Source organism: Sardina pilchardus, chromosome 20 (assembly GCF_963854185.1).
Source record: "Sardina pilchardus chromosome 20, fSarPil1.1, whole genome shotgun sequence".
Taxonomy (NCBI): domain Eukaryota; kingdom Metazoa; phylum Chordata; class Actinopteri; order Clupeiformes; family Clupeidae; genus Sardina; species Sardina pilchardus.
In genome coordinates this window covers 10,756,996-10,779,079 of record NC_085013.1, presented here as the reverse complement: position 1 = coordinate 10,779,079, position 22,084 = coordinate 10,756,996, and the positions used below count along the sequence as shown (strand labels likewise).

Genomic DNA, 22,084 nt, shown 5'->3' with positions numbered 1-22,084 from the left:
AAAATGGCCCTTTTCCCCCCCTTTATGCCCATGCTGATGGGCCAGACCCCGCTGCATTGATTTCACTTGCACAGCCTGGCAGAGCATGGAGCCCGGCGTGGCCTATTAACAAGCCCAAGCCATCCAAGCCCTCCATCAGGCCGACCACTATCTGGCCAGCAGCCCTCTAGCCTCCAGGCCCAGTGACAGTTGTCTACCTAATGGAAAATTACAGCATTAATTAAAAGCTCATTTCCGCTCATTAATTAAAAGCTCATTTCCCCCCCCCCCCGACAGGCAGCCCCCGCAAACGAATTTAGCACCAGGGTTCTGTGGCAGATGACGCCAATAGAATGGGCCCACAGCTATAGGTGACCCAACTTTAAATCCTTTTAAATATCTATCCGAATATGAAACGCTTCTATATATGAATTAACATCTCATTCCTTTATATCTCATCAGAATCAAACGAGATCGAGTCAAATCATTATTGGAATCAAATGAAATTGGATTGCAGTCAGCTGTAGACACAGAATCCCATTACTTCATTCGGTTTTCTAAATATCAACCTCGGTCTTTGTTCTAAGTCACTTAGAATGAGACAAACAACAGATTAGCGTGAACAGGGCTATGCAAGATTCTTTCTCTCAGCCTTTATGGAGTCATGCACACTACAGTTGGACTCTCAAAATGTAAACGCAACAATGTGAGAAGGGAGTGACTCAGTAAGATGCATGATACAATACGGAGTTTCTGCTCTTGAACAAAAAACCAAGAGGGTTCACTTCTCGGACACAGGCGGCCTGTGACAGCCTGACCGCGGGCTCTTCCTCCGGGCTCATAAACAACTCTCGCTCCCACACGACCCCACGGCGAGGCCAGAAGGCTGGCGCTTCTTCAAGGCGTCGCTCACAAGCCGAGCGAGAGAGGCCTGCGCTTACTCACCCACAGAGTACGAGACAAGAGACGGGGGTGTCATAAACCTCCATAAATACACCCCCCCTCACCGCCCACCCCCACCCGGCCTCAAAGAAAGAAACTTCCTGCTTCCATTTCACAGCCATGGTCTTGCTCATTAAAAGGGCCCCAGATTGGTAATTGCGTGTGTAAAGTTTTCCTTGCAGTCGTTGAGGTTCCCATGTCCCTCAAACACACAAACTTCTGCCCAACGCTGAGGGGGGCCCAGCTGCCAACGGGAACGCAGAGGAGCGGAGGACAGTCAGGCGAGATCCCCCCTCTTCTCCTCAGAGGGATCTCCTCACGCACTACTATTACAACTACTACTACTACGGCTCACTGGCTTTAGGGTACTTAAACGACGGCAGACTGGCACACACACACACATACACACACACACACACAAAAATTTGGGCGCGAGAGGTCAGTTGCGTTTTCCAGCCGAGCCCCGGCGCTTGTGTGAAATAATACTGATTGGGAGAGGTAATCTCATCTAAGCCCTCTAATCCCACAGACGGAACGCTCTCTGTCCATGGAACCGGTTCAAAAAAGCCTGATCGAGCGAGCGAGCCACTCCGACGGCTGACTGTCACATCGACTGGCTGTGGAGTAACGTCCGTCCCGACAGAACAATCCCAGGAAACCAAACCAGATCAAAACAACACCAACAAGCAAGTCACAGGCATCGCTATTTGGCGGTGAGATGACACATCACACAAATAGCACAGTAGTGAAGATCCGCGCTATCATTTGGTGCAGGAAGCGTTTACGCATCTTCACAATAGCACGCCAAGTGTTCTGTCACCAAGGATCTAAAGAAAGAACTCGCACCTTCTCAATCAGTAACCATGGCAGAATCCACAGGATGTGGCCATATACTTTATGGGATGTGCTCAACCCCAGGGAGATCCTGGTGGGTCCTCCATAACGGAGAGGAGCCTGCTCAGCATATACACTAAAACACAAGTGAACTGTATCCCTACAAAACTAATGTTACATCTGCAATCCAAATTTCCCCGTGACATTGGTTTTATCCGGCGCCATAGGGGAATAACGCCAGCTGATGTAGCGGATCATCAGGTGTGTGAGATGAGGCAGCAAATATACTCCTGCGGGAGGCACAAACAGCCACATAACAAACACACACACGCACACACACACGCAACAGGCTACTGCATAATGATAATATAATCTTGCATTGATCTATTTAACTCATCTGCAGGACTAAGTAGTACTAAGGGAGACCCTGTTTTATCTCTGCTGTGCTTCAAAGATGCAAAAGCAATAATCTCTAATGTTAAGCGTATTTGGATCAGGTCAAGTTTGAGTATGCCTGTGTGTGTGTGTGTGTGTGTGTGTGTGTGTGTGTGTGTGTGCGCGAATGTTTATGTGTGTGTGTGTGTGTGTGTGTGTGTGTGTGTAGTCGCAGTTTGGCCATGACAATGCACCATAGGGCTGACATGACATGACAGTGTTTAAGAAGAGCGTGTGACACAGCTGTGCTCACGGGCCCTCGGGTCAAGTGTTTCCTGTGAATGAAATGAGGTGGACGTAACGTGGCGGTCCCCAGGCTTACTTGCGGTGGTGTGGCCTCGGCCATCTGTGGCCAGCTCTGATTCCAAAACACAGAGATAAACAGTCATGCCGGATGAGGACTGACCATCACTAACCAAAGAAGGCATTTTTGTGTGTGCATGTAAGTATGTGTGCTTTTGTGTGTGTGTGTGTGTGTGTGTGTGCGCTTGTGCATTTGTTTGGCTGTTTACTTCTGTCAGTGTTTGTCGAGGGGGCCTTGAAATTATGGGTCTGGACATCTGGCAACACCAACGCTTGCCAAAAGGCAAATGACAAACAAAAACAAAACAGCGTAATCCGCGACTTTTTCAAACTACTTGATTTGGAGTTGTCCTTTTCTTTAAATCTCATCTAAGACATCCCACAAAAAGTCCCTTAAGGGCAAAGTCTTCATCTTACCATCCAAATGACAATGTGAAAGAAGCCTCTGTTTTATTTTTAGCCACAGAACATTTTAAGATATTTTCTTGTGTTGCAGCTGAAATGAAAATGTTGACAGCACTCAAAAATGACACACTTTCCTCCAAAACATTGCAGTAACTTTTTTGTGCTTAAATATTGTATCCATTTGCTCTCACAGATGAGGAGTTTATATCTGTAGTTATGGGACACACGCATCTTGTGATCCCAGGTCACAGCACACACACACACACACACACACACTCCTACATCGCCGGAGCTCTCCGCATTGCAGTGGTGCACTATGGGATGCCGGAGCCCTGCGACTGTCATCTCTGTTCAGAGAACACATCCTGCTGGGCCGCCGATGTCAACCAACGCTTCACCAGCAGCTCTGTGCCTCCACCCCCACCACCCCCGGGGCACAAATGCCACCGACTGGCAGAAAAGCGCATTCGTTCGGGCCTGGCCCCTCACAACACAGGAAGCACAGAAAACGATAAGGTCAAACCATGTTGCCTCCAGGCCTGCAGAGGCACATGACAGGGACAAAGCAGGCGAGGGAGGCATTTAACATTCTGGAAACTTGCTCAGCGTCAGGCGGAGGCCTGGTGGAGACGAGGGCGTGTGTGTGTGTGTGTTCCCAAAATCTCCACCGAGGTGACAGGAGTGTGTGCTCTGACATGGTCCTCTTGGGCCAGAGAGAGAGGGGAAGTGTGTTGTGATATGTGTCCTAGTATGAGTGCATGCTGTTGAACAGGGTCGCCGAGTCAGAGAGAGCGAGAGAGAGAGAAAGAAAGAAAGAGAGAAAGAGTGTGTGTGTGTGTGTGTGTGTGTCTTGTGAACAAGAGAGTGTGTCGCGAGTGTTTGTTAAAGTTGGGATGCAGTATAAGGTCAGTGGTGAGTCACAAAGTGCTTCCCTGCACTTAGCACCCTGAATCTTTTATGAGCTTTATACGGAAAATCTGAGCACAGAGGTCCTGGTTGTGTGTGTGTGTGTGTGTGTGTAATCTATATGTGTGTGTGTGTGTGTGTGTGTGTGTGTGTGTGTGTAAAAGCGAGACCATCAGCACACTGAGAACTCTTCTCTTGCTACAAAAGAAAGGGGAATGCAGTTACTGCAACGCCAGTGCCTATAAGAAGCCTTGTTGCGGCACATTCAAAGAGTACCATCACGGAACCGGTAGAGGGATGTTCTAGAGTGCTAAGGAGATTTCCATCCTGTGTAATCTCTTAAGGAACCAGAGAATTGTTTCTCGAAGAATGACCCAGTACTTCACTGGAGACTTGTGTAACAGGATTAAAAGAAAGAGTATGGCTGTTTTGAAGACAAAGGATGTTATGTTTTAACCCTGTAACATTCGCTAAGGCTTACATGCTAATAATCACAGCTCATTGACTTTAGGTCTTGGCTCATAGTTTTAAAGAAGTTGGTGCTTTGTAGCGATCAGCTGGATTCAGTCTAACCAGGTTCTACTGACAGTTCAAGCTGGAATATCTTAATCCCTTAATATTTAAATGCCCTGCAGTACTGCCAGAGGGAATCCCATCGCAGTATGAAAACTTGAAAACTGCTTCCAAAGGTCATTCACTTTTGGCTGACATTCTGAGCGTGACAGGCCAGACAGACACACGCCCGTGGTTTGCTGGTCCAAAGTGACCCCTCTAACCCGATCATCCCGTAAGCGGGATTCCCCACGCACCGGAGCTGTCTGGGTTCGTCTCCGCTGAGCGGGGACTGACGCGACGGCCGCGCCGCTACCAGCCCGGCGAGTCCCCGGCCTGCCTACCCGCGCCGCCGCCGCCTGCCCATACGCCTGCCCATCCTCGCACTCTGATCGGAACCACTTGTGACCGCGCAGCCCAAGCAGAATAATGAGGCCGGCAGATGAACGGCTTAATCCCTTTAAACTGACAAGCAGAGCGAGAGGGGATGGCACGCAGAGGTCCCCGGCAATCTGCCGCTCTCCTCTCACACCCATATGCCACCGGGAGGCGGTCAGAGCCGACCCAGACAAACACAGGGCTCCGGGGCCGCTGGCTGGCCGCTGGTGTCCTCTGACCGCGGGCTACGGCAGAAGGCCTCAGGGCAGGACAGGCTGACGGAGAGAGCGAGAGAGAGAGAGAGAGAGAGAGAGAGGGGGGGGGGGCTCAGCGGAGGCTGGCACTCATATGAACCTGCTGAAATCTGGCCGACAGTAAGGAGGCACATTCATTCTGGCCCATTTGAACATGTCTCCTTAGAAAGTGGCCATTCACTTCAAATCGAAAGCTAACGACTTTTTGCTTGAATCGGGATTACGCTTTTTTAAATCAAGCCAGAGTGGACAAACAAAATGGACAAACAAAACACAAAATGACCCAAAAACCACTTGTGCTGGCGAGGAGGCAGCGGAGAGCAAAGACCAGCAGGTGCAGGACAGCATGAGGCATCATCTGCATGTCACCACGTGTTGCCAGCGATGTGCATGCGAGGCTTTTGGGAGGGCACAAGGCACAGTGCACAGGAGGGGCAGGGGGGGGGGTGGCGAAGGTGGAGAGGAGGTGGCGGGGGTGCGGTGAGGTGTGGGGGCGGTTGACAGCAGCACGACAGCGACAGAGGGGAGGGAGGAAGTCCCCATTCATTCGCTCATTCTTTTTTAATGAGAGTAATCTCAGCCACCCCTCCTCCTCCGGCTGCCAGACACGGATACAAACCAACAGAGCACGAAGCGTCACTTAAAATAAAACGCCCTCCTCGGAAACGGCTACAGGAGCCGGCCAGGCTTGGGAAACATTTCACTTCTCTCCGCTGCTCCGGCAGCCGCTGATGGATGTAATGGCTGTGGAGAGATCTCACCTGTTCTATTTAAAGCTAAAGACAACAAGTAATGCCTCAGCGGTCAGGGAAAGGGCATTAGTAATGGAACATTTTTTGCGGTCTCAACTGGTCTCATCCCCACCGGTTAAAAAGGCCAGGATATCGGACAGGTATCTCATTTTGGGAACTCATCTTTCGCTATCAATAACATCAGTGATCACTGATGATAGGATTAATTATGCAACTATGCGCAAAAGGGATGAAGACACTAGCATTGGTAATAATGATTACAACAGACACCTAGATGCTTGAGAGCCCTCATGAGATCCCAGGTAAAGTGGCACTTCAACAGCACTTGCTACCAGCAGACATCAGACTATCACCACTGCTCCTGCTCCCTCTCCGGCAGACTACAAAAGGGACAGCAGCTGAGTAGCTCCAGGCCACAGCTCACAGCTCTCGTTCACCACCTACATCAGACAGACTCTCAACCCACACACCTCATCTGCCACGGGCAATTAACCTCAGCACTTCCCTCCTATAGCATAGCGGCCATGCATTTTCCACAGTACTTATGAATGATGCACGCTGTGCTCGAAAACAATTGTCAGACTGTGTTCCGTTCTTTTGACATGTTTAAGGACGAAGACGAAGACAAAGACGAATCCTCTCTCTCTCCCCCGCTGAGTCAGACTGGAAACCTAACAGTGAGACGGCCCCCGATGTTCCATGACATACTGCTCTAGCCAGGGTTCCAGAACAGCTGACTCAGCACCAGTGTATTCATTACACCTCTGTTAACGCTGTCTGCTACCCTAAACCCGTGGGGTTCGCAGACTGTTATCAGCCCAATGATTGGCAGCAGCACCTGGGCTCCCGAGGAGGTTCTTAACTAAACAGCGGCTTTATTGAGATTACTTTCCTCTTAATCAGTCCATTAAGGTTAATCTGACGGGTAATGGCCTCCAGCCCCGGCCTGTCTGAGGCTATTGATCGGCGCAGAGCTGGAGGTGAGTGCGAGGCCCCCTGGGACCCGGGATGAGTAATGGCCTCGATTTAGTCTGCAGAATCCCGCAGAACTCCACAGAACATCTCAAGCATCTTTGGAAAAGTACCCCACCCCATCCCTCTCCCACACCCACTTTCTTGCAGAGTTCTGGAATATTGGTGATAAAACAGCATGACAATGCTTGCAAATGTTTGTGTGGATGATGGCTTAGGTGACATGAGTGTATACACTTACTTTAGTTTACATACCATGTCCGTGGTATCAGAATTGTGTGGAAAAGAATGAGAAAGAATCAAAGGCCTAACGAGGGTCCTGTTTAAGTTACTACTGTGTGCTGATATGGCTACTGAAAAATCATCTGATCTGGGATCAACTAACCAGAGGACCAGTTTCCAGAAAGCTTCCTGATGCACCCATCAGTCATGATATAGCGAAGACTACTGGTCTTAATTCCCATGAAGTGAACTGAGTATCACTTTAAAGCTTTCTGGAAATTGGTCCCATGTCTGGTATAGGACAATTAGTGTACACACCTCTGTAGAGTAGGGTGGACAGCCGAGGTCGATGCCATCTTTCAGAAGCTTATCTCTTATCATGATCTTCAGTTTCAGCTTTGGGTAGCTCACTGGCTCTTGACAGTGTCCAAGAAATAGATTGTTGTTTCCAGGGGTGAACCTGGATTTTAATCCACTGCTATCCCATGTGGAATCTGTCCATAATTTGGAGTCCTTATGGTTGCCTTCACTTCTGAGGGATGTTGTGTGAGGGTTTGATATTGTGACCACCGGCTCTAAGGTGAAGTAGTGCCCTGGGGCTAATTTCTTGTCCTCCTCTTTCAGTCGCGACACAGCATTCAGCACCTTTATCCTGTGGTGTGAATTGAACACGCCAATAGCGTCCAAGTCGGGCTCCCCAATCTGTTTGCAAACTTCTAGATCGTCGTAGCCGTTATCTACGAAAGATTCGGCATACTGGCAGAGCTGGAGAGCTTTCAGCCACTCGAAAACGATGCTGGGGCCGTTACTCGTCATGTTTGAGCAGCGGCGGAAAGTCTCTTCGGTTCAGGTGTGTTTACATTCTCCGGCGCTCAGTAATCGTGCATGTCGCGGCACAAAGCAGTCAGTTTGGTTCCTACTACAGCTCCATCCTTTCCAAACTAATCCGGTGGGGTTTGAACACCTTCAAGGTGACGTATCAATACGGTTCTAACAGGAATCTGGTACCTCTCTGAATCCTGTCAGGTATTGAGTACCATGCATCGCATATAAATCTGATACGGACGTGCCAGTAGTAGGCGACTCATTCAACATACGTCTGCACAACAATGAGGTCCAGCTCAGCGTAAACTCATGCCAGCGCTCCCAGACAGTTACACAAAATAGTGGAGACACATTGTTTAATGCCTGGCGTCCGTACGCATGACTTGATTGCGACTCTGTTGTTCTCGTCAATGAAGCCCATGTAACATTTTCCGTCCGTTGAGCTCGCAAAATAAATCAACTCGTTAATGAAAAGTGGTTTCAACAGCTTCTCTTATGCGAAAATAAGCAAACATAAAAGGGTTACCCACCGATCCTTCCATTTCTGCTTTCAGCCCAAGAGAAGTCTGGAAACCACGGCGCCGGCATTGAACGGTGGCATATCTCCGTAGTGAGATGTGACAGCGAGCTTGCCGTTGTTCATTTCTTCTGTTAGGCTACTCACTCGCTCATGTGGCATGCGCTCTTGACAACATTCTCTGCAACGGCATTGCGAATCTGCGGACGTCACAGAGTTTTCTTGCACAGCTACTCACTTCTCGCCAGAATAAAAACAAACCACGTCTAGAAGTATTAACACAGGGTCCATGTGGACTGAGTCCCACTCTACTCACCAGAATGAAGTTTCTTCTGTTTCGGTACCACATTAGGTGCGCTTGGGTTTCGCTCAGAGCATAATGGATACTCTTTGGCGCCACTCTCAGGAAAAGAAGGAATGATCAAAAATGAATTCAACAAAAAAATTATGCATTATTCCCCACAACATTGTTATGGCACAGCCATAATAAAAAAAAAGAGACCTTTTTCAAATGACGACTATTGTCATTTCAAATGTTCTATGAATAATACCTCTCCTCCAAAAAGAAACCCCCCAAAAACAAAAAAACGTCCTACTAATAACTTATTTTATTGACAGCAAGCATAGAAAACTTCTGGATGGGCATGTTTAAATTTGTGTCAGATATTAATCACTGGTAAAAGTCAAGTTACGGTGAATACATCTCCAGAAGAATTCTTTGGTTTGACAAATAAACATCTAACACCATCTGTTGGTGGCACCAGTAAGGACAAGCAAAGTCTATTGTGCCTGCCATACACTGGCTATCCTCATTGTGTGGCTTTTAGCAAAAGTCAAACACACAAACAGTTAAGGCAAATTGTATCATTTTTCAGTGAATATAAATTCTGAATCAAATGCACTAAATCACCCCATTTGCACATTTGGCTAGTTTTTTTCTGTCAGGTTTGATAGATAGACATTGTTTTTGTTGGAAGAGGAATGAGAAGATAATGAAAATGGACTCTGGAACATAGAATATTCTCATTTTATGGGCTGAAGACTCCTTGCCAGTGTCAGCAGACTATCTGATGGCCCCAATCTCTTTAGATTGCTCACTCTCTTGCCAAGCCAGCAGATAGGCTCCTCACCTCACGACTAGAGGCAAGAGCCATGCAGTGCTTGAGTTTGGAGCCCGATAATCATAGTATCTTAAATCTGCTTTAAAAGACCATTTGCAACTCATGCAAGCAAGACAGAGCTATTTTTTTCTCTGGCTATAAAACACGCTCTTTTTACTTTACTTGAAAATAACAGACCTGAGACATCTAAGTAATGTGTTGGGTAAAATGTTAAACCCATGCCAAACCAAGATTTCTGCGTGTTGTTTTATTCTTGCTGGTTGGGAGCCAACCCCCAAAGCTGTTTTAGTGTCATTCCCTGGACAACCCAAGGTCACGAGAACAGATTTTTTTTTATTTTTTCATCAAGATTTGTGGAAAATTTGTGGACTGCTCTCTTCAAGTTCCACTCCTAAATCTAAAAGTGAGCTGTTCAGCATCATAGACACAAGTACACACTTGACCTTTGGACGCTCAAGACCGCTATTTTAGTACACATTAAACTATACATTCTATGACTACGACGTGTAAAAAAATTCTTCGATATCCATCCAGAAATCTAACAAACATAATTTCTGTGATCTCTCTGACTCTGGCTCTCTGTTCTACTTACTTAACAGAGTCCAACCTCATGTGATCACCACTACATTCTCCAGGAACAGCATGTGAGACACGTGTATGACTGGGCCACCAGAGAAACCACAGAGACAGAGCAGGCCATTCACACCCCGCAATTTGAATACATTGGTTTTACATTTATTTTTTTTCCATTGCACAGTAATGTCTATCAACAGAGTTTCTACATTGTAGGTGGCAGCAGATTAAGACAAACACCCATGTGAAAGCTTCAGAAAACTGTACAGTGAAGTGGCTACAACCAGAAAAAAAACAAAAACAAATTGATGCGAACCCCTTCCAGTGTTTTCTTTCTTTTTTTTTTTAAAATTCTCGGCAGGTGAGACACCGGTGAACCCTGGACTCAAGCCCAGTCTTAGGTCTGGTACTGAGAGAGGGCGTGCACTGGAGTGGGCTGCTTAGTTAGACAGAGAGGCCAAAAGCTTGCATGACAACAATGTTTTCTCAACAGAAAAAAAAGTTATAGAACACATAAACAGAAAGAAAAACCCTACCTGCTGATAAAGTAAAGACATATCACTCAAATAAAAAAAGAAGATATATCAGAAATAAAAAATAAAGTTTACATTGGTAGAGCACACAAAAAGCTAACAAAAAAATAAGTCTGACGCTTTGATGAGAGACAATAATGAATGCTTCAAGTCTGTAAACACTAAAGAACATGCTTGCTCCACCGAAGCTCACCAGTAGAGCTCCACTCATACAAATGGCGCCCCCTGGCAACACAAGCGCGCACTGAATAGCCCAACTATTCAGAACTGGATACAGAGCTGTATCTGGATATCTAAACCGATAGCTAGATACACTCGCCACACTCACATTCATACACACAAATTTGATATTTTGAAAACGCAGTCTTCATTTTTTAAATAATATAATAAAAGTATTATATCTTGAAATATCTTGAATATCTTGAAATTAAAAGTATATATATATTTTCAAATATATAAATATATTAGAATATCATTGAGCAGACACTGAAGATGAATCTTAGAGAGACGGAGAGAAAGAGAGCCACTCCCAGATGACCTGCCTTCGGCACACCGGCCTGTATCCTTCAGCATCATGATTTGGTCCTTCAGAACACACACACACACACACACACACACACACACACACACACACACACACACAGTCACAATCACACACACACACGCACGCAGATGCACAAACACCATCACCCTCAGACACACCAAACGAAAACTGCCAAAACTAAAAGAAAAAAACACTTTGCCAAAAAATTACAAAAATATGAATCAAAATTACCTCTGACAGAATTATAAATACAACATAAAAACTCATAGTGCAAAACCCATACGAGCGCTTGCACAGACTAAGAGCACGCGCTTGAGGAAACACAGAGCTCCAGGCGGGAGGGAGGGAGTGACCTCACTGAGTGCTCTATGAGGTCATCAGTTCTCTAAAAAAGACCTCTCTGATTGGCTGTTGGAGTGAGCCCCGGCGTGGGGCCACGTTTGGCAGCCGACGGATCAAGACAGAGAAAGAGAGAGATGGAGAGAAAGAGAACAAGAGATGGAGAGAAAGAGAACAAGAGATGGAGAGAAAGAGAACAAGAGATGGCTATCAATGTCACCTTGCCGACATCAGCACTCTCTGATTAGTCTTCAAGTGTCCCAATATTTACAACATTTGGCAGCTGATAGAGAAAACGCAAACAAACATCCAAACAAACGGGTAGAGAGACAGAGATGGAGAGAGAGAAAGACGGACAGAGAGAGAGAGAGAGAGAGAGAGAGAAAGACAGACAGAGAGAGAGAGAGAGGGGGGAAGCCTTCAGCCAGAAGTCAAGGACAGAGGATAATGCTCCCACAGAGAAACAAAAATAGCAGCAACCTCTCGCACTTCATAAATTAAACAAAACAGAATGTAGCCTAAATCAAAACCAAGTATTTCAAACAAAGCGATCTGAAATAAACAAACTGATTACAAGAACAACAAAAAACACCATTCGGGAATTACATCCCTTAAAATATACTGTATCTATGTACTTTGTATAAATATATGCAGACAGACCTGTATATATATTCCTGCATATATGTACTTCCAGTAAAGAATACACATATCTGGGTTGGCATATCAGCATACAAATCAAATACAGGAGGAGGAGGTGGTGCTGGGCTTCAGCAGGCTTTGGGGAGGTGGGGTGAGGGTGAGGGTGTGGGTGGTATTTGGCTGAGGCGACTCGACACACTGACCAAAATCAATCAGACACAAACTCTGGGAGAGACACATGCATTTTTCCGTCGTCCAGCCCGCCATGACGACGGCAAAAGTGGGAAACATCACACCAATAAGACCGACGTGCTGTTGAGCAGGAGACAGAGGCCCTCCGGGCGCTGACGTGAAGAGAGGGATGTGGCATCACGCAAAATGTATGCAGTAAGTGTCCCCAGCGCTTGCACACACACACACACACACACACACACACACACACACACACACACACACACAATGACAGCCACACACATTCAATATACACGCTAGCACCCTTGCAAACACACACACACACACACACACACACACACACACACACACAATATACACTCTAGCACCCTTGCAAACAAACAAACACACACACATACGGGTAGAGCTCAGCAGGAGAGGCCTGGGCCATTAAGATTGTTAGCATATACTTTTTTGCCAAGAAGAGCACAGACAGGCAAACGACTAATGATATGCCTAGTCACGGCCATTACAAGAAAAACAGAAGAGAAAAAACAGGTAATAGCACACACACACACACACACACACACACACACACACACACACACACACACACACACTCACAGAACCCGCAGCTGCAGCATGTCTCTGGTGTGTGTAGGACTTCTCCATCTACACAGGTTGCAGCTCCCTCTGCTCTGACCTTGCAGCTCGAGGCTGCGTCTCCGCACGTCTGGGACTGGACCGTCCACTTCATTAAACATCTGACCCTATTCTCCATGTGGGTCCTCATCAGTAGTACAGTGCATTCAGCGTCTCCACAACACAGGTGAGGAGAGGTGGTGTGTGTGTGTGCGTGTGTGTGTGTGTGTGTATGTGTATGTGTATGCAGATGTGTGTATGTCTGCGTGAGTAGAATACTAATGTGTGTTTTGGTGAATGGATGCATTTGCATTTTTTGTGAGGATACATAAAATGTGTGTGTGTGTGATGCATGTGTGATAACCTGTGTAAGGAAAAACATTCCAACTCCATATTAAGGTTTTTTTTATGATAAGATCCCAGCAAGCCCTATCATACTGTAACAGGCTTGAGTCTGCAAGGGACTCAAAGTCAAACTCAGCTCGGCTTATCTCTGCTTACAGTACATCCACAGCCTGATCATGGGTGACACCAGCACAGGATACGTGTTCCATACAGCAAACTACCAGCCCTTAGTAGGTATAATTAATGGCATTTTGTCAGGCTCGTTTTCAAACATCAACAACATCATCTTCCTCATCTTCATCATCATCACAGTCATGACTGTCATTTAACTACTTCATGATAATCAGCATCATATCTTTGAATAAGACAATCTGGCTTTTTTCCCGTGAAAAAACAAAACAGCATGGGACGGGGGCATGTAAGGGAACAGTGAGGGGGGCATGGGAGAGAGGGCATGGGGTTGGCATGGGGTGGGCAGGTGGGCAAACATAGAAAATGCACAGCAGATAAGCGATTGAAGTCACTGGATGTGGGAAAGAGAGAGAGAGTCATGTCTGCCTGTCGTGTCCTTCCCATTCCCTTCCCAGTGTCTGAGAACTACAACACCCAGCATTACTTGGCCTCATCTACTTCCTGTTTGCTTCAGAGGAAGGAGGCATGAGATGTCCTTCATATGTCCTTCAGTAGTTTTTTTTTCTCTCTCCTTAACAGCAGTAGTAGTAAGTAGTAGTAGTATGGCAGCGTGGCTAATGTGAACAAGACACACAAAGGCTGTTCCTCCTCTCCTCGTGTTGTCCTCCTCTCCCTCGTGTTCTCCTTCCGCACTTGTCCTCCCTCTCTCCTTCTCTCCTCAGCGCTCCGCGGGCTGGTTGGGGTCGGGGGGGTGGGGTCAAGGGTCAGTTGTGGAGAGGCAGGGGGAAAGGTCGCTGTCCCTCCGGCGCGCTTGGCTCTCCTCTGATGACCGAGGTCGAACGGGGTGAGTTTTGTGCTCGGATAAAGAAGTGGCAGTCTGTCAATCAGTCAGCCCTCCGGGAGGGAGGGAGGAGGGACGGATTGGAGGAGAGGGAGAGCAAGAGAGAGAGAGAGAGAGAGAAAGAGAGAGAGAAAAGAAGTGGAGGAAGAGGAGGAGGAGGAGAGAGAGGGAGTCTTCAGTCACATGGGCCCTCTGGCGCTGGCATCAGAGCTGGTACCACTTCTTATCTTTGTACTTCAACATCATCTGTGGTGGAAAGGGTTAAACAAAAAAAAGATAAGGATGGAGAGACACAGAGGAAAATGGTGAGAGAGAGCAGGAGAGCGTGCATGCAGAAATGGGGAAGGAGAGATAACAAGAATATCGGCCATTCACAGAAGACACTGAAACTGGCTGAGCTAAAACTGCTGTGTCCTTGCTCTGAGGAGGTGTTAGTGCTGTGTGTTAGTGCTGTGTGAATCTCCTAAAGATTAAAAAGTACACTGAATACATTGGCAGAGAGCTCGATATGTGGCTAGTCTTCGTCAACTATGATCGATAGAGCTCCTTGAAAACGTCAGTTTGTAGTAGGTGGCAGAGGGCAAAGAGAAGAGAGCGAAGGCAGAGAGAGAGAGAGAGAAATCCCGGGCACTCACGTCGTGGGCGTGTTTGGAGAAGGAGTCGGCGCTGGACATCATGGCGGCCGTCCGCTCCTCCAGCTCGCCCAGTTTCTGCCCTCTCTCGTCCAGCGCCATGCGGGTGCGCGCCAGATCGCCCACGATACCCGACGCTGCCCCCTTCATGCCCTCCATGCCCCCGGGCCCCGGGATGTGCTGCGCCAGGCTCCGGGAGGCCTTGCCAGCCGCTGTCTCCCCGACTGCCACACACAGAGAACGAACACAAAACATTTCAAAGCTTTCGGATTTCAGCGAGATTACAGCACACAGGGCAAGTATCATCATCAGATAGCGAAGTACTTGGACATGCGATTTAAACATTGCCATTATACCAAATACAACCATTTTCATACACAGAACATTCTAAACTTTCAGGTAGACCATCACTATGCCTAATAAATTGCATTATTTTTTATCTGTCTTTATCTGTTATCCATTTGCATTATAATTTTGTAGCACTTTGAGATTGTCCATAATATAAAGTGCAATACAAATAAAATTTATTATTATTAACCATTTTCATACACAGAACATTCTAAACTTTCAGGTAGACCATCACTATGCCTACTAATACAGGCAGGATACTGTATGTAATCCCTTCTGCCCAATGCCAGTTCACACACCCCACACACCCTCATAAACTAATTTACAAGCTTAACGTTCAAGATGATCTATGTCAGCTGATTTTCTTCCAGCAATGGAAAAACAAGTTGGACTTGTTTACGCGGCACGATAACGTGGATGTTTGCGCACTTCAGCTCAGCAAAGTAGTTCAGTCATCACAAGGATCTATTGGCTCAGAGCGCACAGGCTAGCGGTCACGCTAGACACAGCTAATTAATGAGCGTAGGAGCGTGGGGTAGGAGCGTAGGAGCTTTAGGACTGAAGCGCTATAGTGTTGTCTGAGTGGAGGTAATGGGAGAGTCTGATTGGGTGTCATGAGGCTGTAAGGGGGAGATTTGGGGGGTGGGGTGGGGGGTTGAGTACTCACACAGGTCCTCTCTGTCCAGAGACTGAGCTCCTCCTCCAAACAGACCCTTGAAGAAGCCTCTGTTGGGCGCCTCTGGAGTCTCCACGGGAGTGAAGAGCTCACACAGCATCTCCTGTGTGTTCACACACACATACACATACACACACACACACACACACACACACACACACACAGCATTTATCATGTACATGTGCTCCAAAACAGTGCTATAAAACACAAATGCACACATCACACCCATCCATAAAAAAGAGGTGTTTTCAAACATTTGTGAACATCTGCAGTTTTTTGTTTGCTTTGAGCTCACAGTCTGTTGGGTCCCAGGGGAGTTGTCCTTGGACATACAAGGATACTGGAGAAAGGTGACTAGCGTTGAGCTTGAACAATTTGGAATGTTTACAAATGTATCAAAGAAGGTGTACACCTAAATTGTTTGCCTCAGTTCAAAGAATGTCAAGGCACTTCAGACCAACCTGCAGTGTACTTTAAGCATACTACTTCATGCACAAATAAGTACACACCAGCATATCCAAACACACACACGCCTATATGCAAACACATAAACACACACACACACACACACCTGCAGGTTGTCGCAGGTCTCCTGGCTGTAGGTGAGGCGCTGCATCTCTGTGGGGGAGGTGAGGTACAGGGCCTGGCCCAGGTTGGAGAAGCAGAAGGTTCTGGCGATGCGCATGTCTGTCAGGGGCAGGTAGTTCACATCCAACAGAGGCCGCAAACTCGGCAGACTGGGAGAGACAGAGAAGAAAGAGAAAAAAAGACGAGAGAGGGAGAGAGAGAGGAAGTTAAACATGCAACGATTCCTTTTATCCTCTACAGATATGAGAATCAACAGAGCACACCCCCCCCCCCCCCCCCGCCCCCAACTGTCACATTCCCTACACCATGTCTGATAGATACAGCCAGACACTCCTCCAGCATTTGGTCAGCGTCTCCCAAACGTTCTTCTTTATGATTTGTACACTTTAGATTTGTCTGTCTGTACCACTCTCCCTCTGTCGTCTTTGTGTTCTTTTGGCCATCTTAATCTTTGCTTTTTATTGTCCAGTCTGAGAGATATGGCTTTTTGTTTACGACTCTGTCTAGAAGGCCAATATCCTCAAGTCACCTCTTCTGATGATGTTGACACTGGTGTTTTGTGGGCACCATCTAACAAAACGGCCTGCTTCTTAAACTAGACACCAACGGATTTGTTCTCTTGCCCAGTCGTGCACCGAGGCCTCTCGCGTCTTTTAATAAATTGCCTTCATTTCCCAGAACGGGAATAGATTGAAACATTTCAGAAGAAAAGTCTTTGTTGTTTCTGGCCCTTTGGTGACTTTAATCATAGCCATTATAGCTGTGTTCAGCTGTGCTAACAGAAATGCAAAAAGGTTTTCTCAATGATCAATTTGCCTTTTAAAGTGATGCATTTGGATTAGCAAACAGGATGCGCCATAGAAACACAGGATGGATGCTTACTGATAATGGGCCTCTGTGGATTTTTGTCAGCAGGCATTATCAATGACCCATTTCTTTCTACAGTTGTCACTTACAAAAAATAGGGAATTTGACCCAAAACGTTGGAACAGTAGTGTTAATAAAAACTGAACGGATATGACTGAATTGTAGCAAAGAAAGACCCAGAGAAGTAAAGAGATGGTGCAGCATCTACCTAGCTGTAGTATTTGAAGTATAGCTGATTATGGCATTGTGTGTTACTTATGGCACTATACTGTAGTTGTGCATTATCACTGGCGTCACCTGAGTGCCATGATGTGCCCGTTGGCACAGAAGCAGGCGATGCAGCAGCCGGTGGTCATCTGTACCACGTCGGCGCGCAGCACGAACGAGGCCTCGGTGATGTTGTGTTTGAACACGCTGGCCTGGGCGGGCAGCGCGATCACCTCGGCCTGCTTCTCCGAGCACAGCACCACGTAGTGGGTGTCCGGCGCCCCCTCCTGGCTGCCCGCGGGAGGCGAGGCCGGCCGGCGCCGCTTCCAGCGGTCCTTCTCCTCGCGCTCGTCCGGCAGGTTGGGGTCGTACCACAGCTCGTACGGCGGCAGCAGGGGCGCGCCCGCCGAGTCCAGCGTGGCCATGGAGAGCACGCCGCCCTTCAGGCGCGTCACCACACCTACAGGGGGCAGCGTAGCGCAGGGGGTGAGGGAAGACAGGACGGAGAGAGAAAGAGAAAAAAAATATATAGAGGCAACGGAGGAGGAAGGTTAATAGAGAGGGCAATAAGGATCCAGAAAGACAACAAGACGAGGTCCCAAATAAGACACACACACACACACACACACACACACACACACACACACACACACACACACACACACACACACACACACACACACACACACACACACACACACACACACACACACACACACACAAATTGTTTGAGATGAGGAAATCATCATTACGCTTCTACTAAAATGCCTTACTTTCATGATATAATACCACTGTAGCTTGAATTGAATATCCCTAAATGTTTGTGACACACACACACAAAAACTTGAATAACGTTTTCTGAGACACACACACACACACACACACACACACACACACACACACACACACACACACACACACACACACACACACACACACACACACACACACACACACACACACACACACACACACACACACACACACACACACACACACACACGGTTTAATTATCTACTTCCCAAATGCCACACACTGGGATTTACCCACCTCCAAAGGAGACGGCGGGCGCCTGCTGCATGCGCTGCTCGCTGCCGGCGGGCACGGTGAGGGGCAGCACCAGCATGCTGCCCTGCGAGGTGCCCACCCACAGGCTGGGCCCCGGCGCCGCCTCGCCCTTGCGGCTCAGCGTCTCGCTGAAGTGGAAGGAGGAGATGATCTCGCGCGCCTCCCGCTCCAGGCTCGTCACGCTGGAGCTGCGCGAGCGGCTGAAGGAGCTGTCCTTTGCATCTGTGCACACACACACACACACACACACACACACACACACACACACACGAGGGAGGGAGGATGAGTGAGTGTGTATAGTTATCAGGCCATTTGTGTGTGTGTGTGTGTGTGTGTGTATTAGTGAGGTCTTCACATCCGCAAGCACATGCACAAGGAGTCTATGTGTGTGTGTGTGTTTGTGGGCCTATGAGTTTATCATATCTCTCTGCATCTGCAAACACATGCACAGGCATGGTGTGATCCTGAGAGATTGCTATCCTTAGGTCTATGTGCACACACACTTATGATTCTGTTGGTGGGCATGTGAGTTCACCGAGTGATCAACGGTAGTTTCCTTAGTAACCGCTGCAGTATGTGTGTAGTGAGCATGTGTCTATGTGTGTGTGTGTGTGTGTGTGTGTGTGTGTAGAGTGTGTGCATGAGAAATGAAAGAAGTCAGAGTCAGAGCCCTGATCCCAGGTAATTAAATCCCCCCAGATCCCTCCGCTGTAAAAGGTGAGGAGAGGAAAATTAGACAGTGCCACACAAGACCGAGTGAGTTCATGTCCACCAGTGAGTGACCTTTGAGCTTGTTGAAACACTTCTCAAGGCTTCCAGATGCGAAATACAAAAACACATAAATCTTCAAAATGGCGTCCACTTATTAAAGGCCTTACACTCATATGTCCCAGCTTCTAGGATATCAACAAGTTCAACTGCTTAAAAGGTCTCCAGAGATCCACTCTTTGGCAATGTCATTAGACAATCTAATCTACATTTGACCCAACTTCAGGGTGTATGGACTATATCTACAGAAATCTGCTGTTGCAATTGAAGCACTCAAACTTCAAAGGGAAATATGTGAGGAAGGCTCTTTCAAAGAGGACGCCATCTAAACACACACAAGAGGTTATAGTAAGCGAAGCAGAGACACACACATTACCCACCACACACCATCACACCTTTGTAGAAGCACCACAGAAACCTCTCAAAATGTCATATGCCAACCAGCACAAACTCAATTGCACACATTCACACTCAATGAGGTGACTGTCCTCTCCCGAGCTCCAGCAGGGCTTTACAGTGACACAGTGTGTCGCGGACATGCACTTCAGTCTCGCTCTCGCACTGAAGAGACGGTCATGCCGTTCGAGTGCGGTCAGTGCAAATAGTCCACAGACCGCAGTGCAGAGCAGAGCAGAGTGGAGAGGTGTTGAAGGGCATCTCAGCGGTCCGCTTCGGGCCAGAGGGTAGAAGGTTGTGAAATTAGCTGGACTCTGCCACTACCTCGCTCGAGTGACTTTTAAATCACCTCAGGGGGGCAAACCCTCTCCAACACTACACCACCAGCCCCCCAAAGAGCACGCTTGCACACACACACACACACACACACACGCGCACATACACACACCCACACACACAGAGACACACACACACCCATCAATAGAGGTTACCCAAGTAGTTTGAGGTGAGAGGGTTAAGAGTTCAGTCCACACCAAACGTTTCAAATGCACACCTCACTCCCCCAAGTGCTGAGGACAACCAGGGTGCATCCAGGGGATGGAGGGGAGGGTTAGGGGGTGTTAGTCACTCAACAAACCCAGAACCACACCAAGCTACCAGCCTGGAGAGAGGACATTAGGGGGGCATTCGTTAGACCTCCGTCTGGAGGTAGGAAGGGGATAGGCCCAGCTCTCCAGCCCAGCCGAGAGCTGCTATGCTGGGGGCCACTCACAGAGGTCGGGGGCCGATGGGGTCCGCACCATGGAGCTCCCGCCCCGGTTCCAGTTGGCCTGGGTGGCCGATCTTACACCACACACACGCTTCTTGGGCTGAAGAGAGCGCCGTCTATGAATGCGCTCGGCTACTGCTAATGTACGCACACACACACACACACACACACACATACACACACACACCAATCATACACGCACACATGAATGCAGGGCAAGATATTACACACTCACGATTTCAGGACATGAACACTGTTGAGCACAAACACACATTGCATCTTTTGTACAAAACAATAGCCATGGAGAAGCACAAACACACAATCACTGGAGAGAATCTGCACCTGAAAGGGAAGTAAAGCTCAGCTTGCTGCACCTACAAACTAAAAACACAGCGGCTAAAGCTAAGGCCTGGCTTACCAGTTTCCTGTTTCTGATCAGGGACCGTGACTAGTTTCCGTGACATCTTCGCTGGAAAAGAGAAACATTCCTTTGTTTACACACATGAATACTGAAGGCGGCTCAGGAGAAATCAGGGTGTTATCTACAGGGAAAGCTGATCTGGTGTTAACGGCAGCGGCGGCGATCTTTCAGAGTGATTTCTAAGGAAATGAAGATCGGCGGAAGAAAAAAGCCCCGGAACGATGAGTTAGACGAGCCTCGAGATCAGTCAGGAAGAGCACGTCAGGGAGACGACAGTCGAGACAGGATCATACACAGAGAGAGAGAGAGAGAGTTAGAGAGAAAAAGACTAGTCAAGAGAGAACGGTTAAACCCTGAGAGGGAGAAGAACTACAGTCAGAGTTGACCAGACACACTGACTATGCACACAATGCACAGAGCCTGCAACATGGAACCAGGTTAGTCGCTCTGTAAGAGAAACTAGGTGAGTTCATGAGAAAGTCAGACTATAGATTTACGGCAGCAGTTCACAACGTTTTTTTTTCTAATGTACTTTCCATGTGCTTATACTTTATAATTTCATACAACCTTTAAAAATGGTGCATTTTCATTGTGACGGTCATCTGAAGTTGTGAACCACAGCTTTAATTCAGATCAGTGAAAGCTATATGAAATCACATTCAGTCAGATCAGACTGCATTCCCTCCTGAAGGAATATCCCATTGAGGCAAACTACCACCCACGGTGCATTTGATTGGCTGTGAACTTAATCACTATTAGTCACAGTTCTATTTGATTGACGGCGCGCCTGGCCAGTCAAGAGCCTCCGTCTGCATGTGAGCGAAGGGGCAGGCAGAGGACACGCAGGACTCTTCAAGGCAGATGGCGTGGAGACCCGGGCATATGGCCCATCAATCAGACGTGCACACAGGGCAGCTACCCACTTAACCCCCATTAATTTGCAGCCTGCCCTCTCTTCCCGCTAGGGTGCTCCCCTTTAAGGTAGAGGCACGGCTAACAAACTAGCATCATGAATCCATCCATTACTATAGCCAACCACATTCATGCTTTTAGCAGCGGTGGATTTAGAAGCACTATATGGCTTGGAGAGATAAAAAAATATGTATATTTATATATCATAGATGCCCAGGTGATATGAAGTTGGCCCACTTTCTGCAGGTTAACTCAATTTGATCTCCCTGGGAGATT

At 47.6% G+C, this 22,084-nt stretch overlaps 2 protein-coding genes across 7 annotated transcripts in view; both read right to left on the bottom strand.

The window, feature by feature from the left end:
- sash1b (SAM and SH3 domain containing 1b) overlaps positions 1 to 8,245 on the bottom strand; it is an 81,530-nt gene extending 73,285 nt beyond the window's left edge. For both annotated transcript variants that reach the window (XM_062523234.1, XM_062523235.1), the window contains exon 1: positions 7,253 to 8,245. In XM_062523234.1, coding sequence (XP_062379218.1) covers positions 7,253 to 7,750 — 498 coding nt within the window. In that variant the 5' untranslated portion in view covers positions 7,751 to 8,245. The remainder of the gene's footprint in view (positions 1 to 7,252) is intronic.
- A 1,875-nt stretch (positions 8,246 to 10,120) lies between these two features.
- Positions 10,121 to 22,084, bottom strand: part of stxbp5b (syntaxin binding protein 5b (tomosyn)) — a 37,900-nt gene continuing 25,936 nt past the window's right edge. For 2 of the 5 annotated variants that reach the window (XM_062523228.1, XM_062523229.1), the window contains 8 exons: positions 20,894 to 20,944; positions 20,479 to 20,613; positions 18,525 to 18,764; positions 17,565 to 17,934; positions 16,384 to 16,549; positions 15,804 to 15,915; positions 14,792 to 15,012; positions 10,121 to 14,402 (listed from right to left, as the gene is read on the bottom strand). In XM_062523228.1, the coding sequence (XP_062379212.1) occupies positions 14,361 to 14,402; positions 14,792 to 15,012; positions 15,804 to 15,915; positions 16,384 to 16,549; positions 17,565 to 17,934; positions 18,525 to 18,764; positions 20,479 to 20,613; positions 20,894 to 20,944 (1,337 nt within the window). In that variant the 3' untranslated portion in view covers positions 10,121 to 14,360. The remainder of the gene's footprint in view (positions 14,403 to 14,791; positions 15,013 to 15,803; positions 15,916 to 16,383; positions 16,550 to 17,564; positions 17,935 to 18,524; positions 18,765 to 20,478; positions 20,614 to 20,893; positions 20,945 to 22,084) is intronic. The other 3 variants (XM_062523230.1, XM_062523232.1, XM_062523233.1) reach the window with 2 other exon arrangements.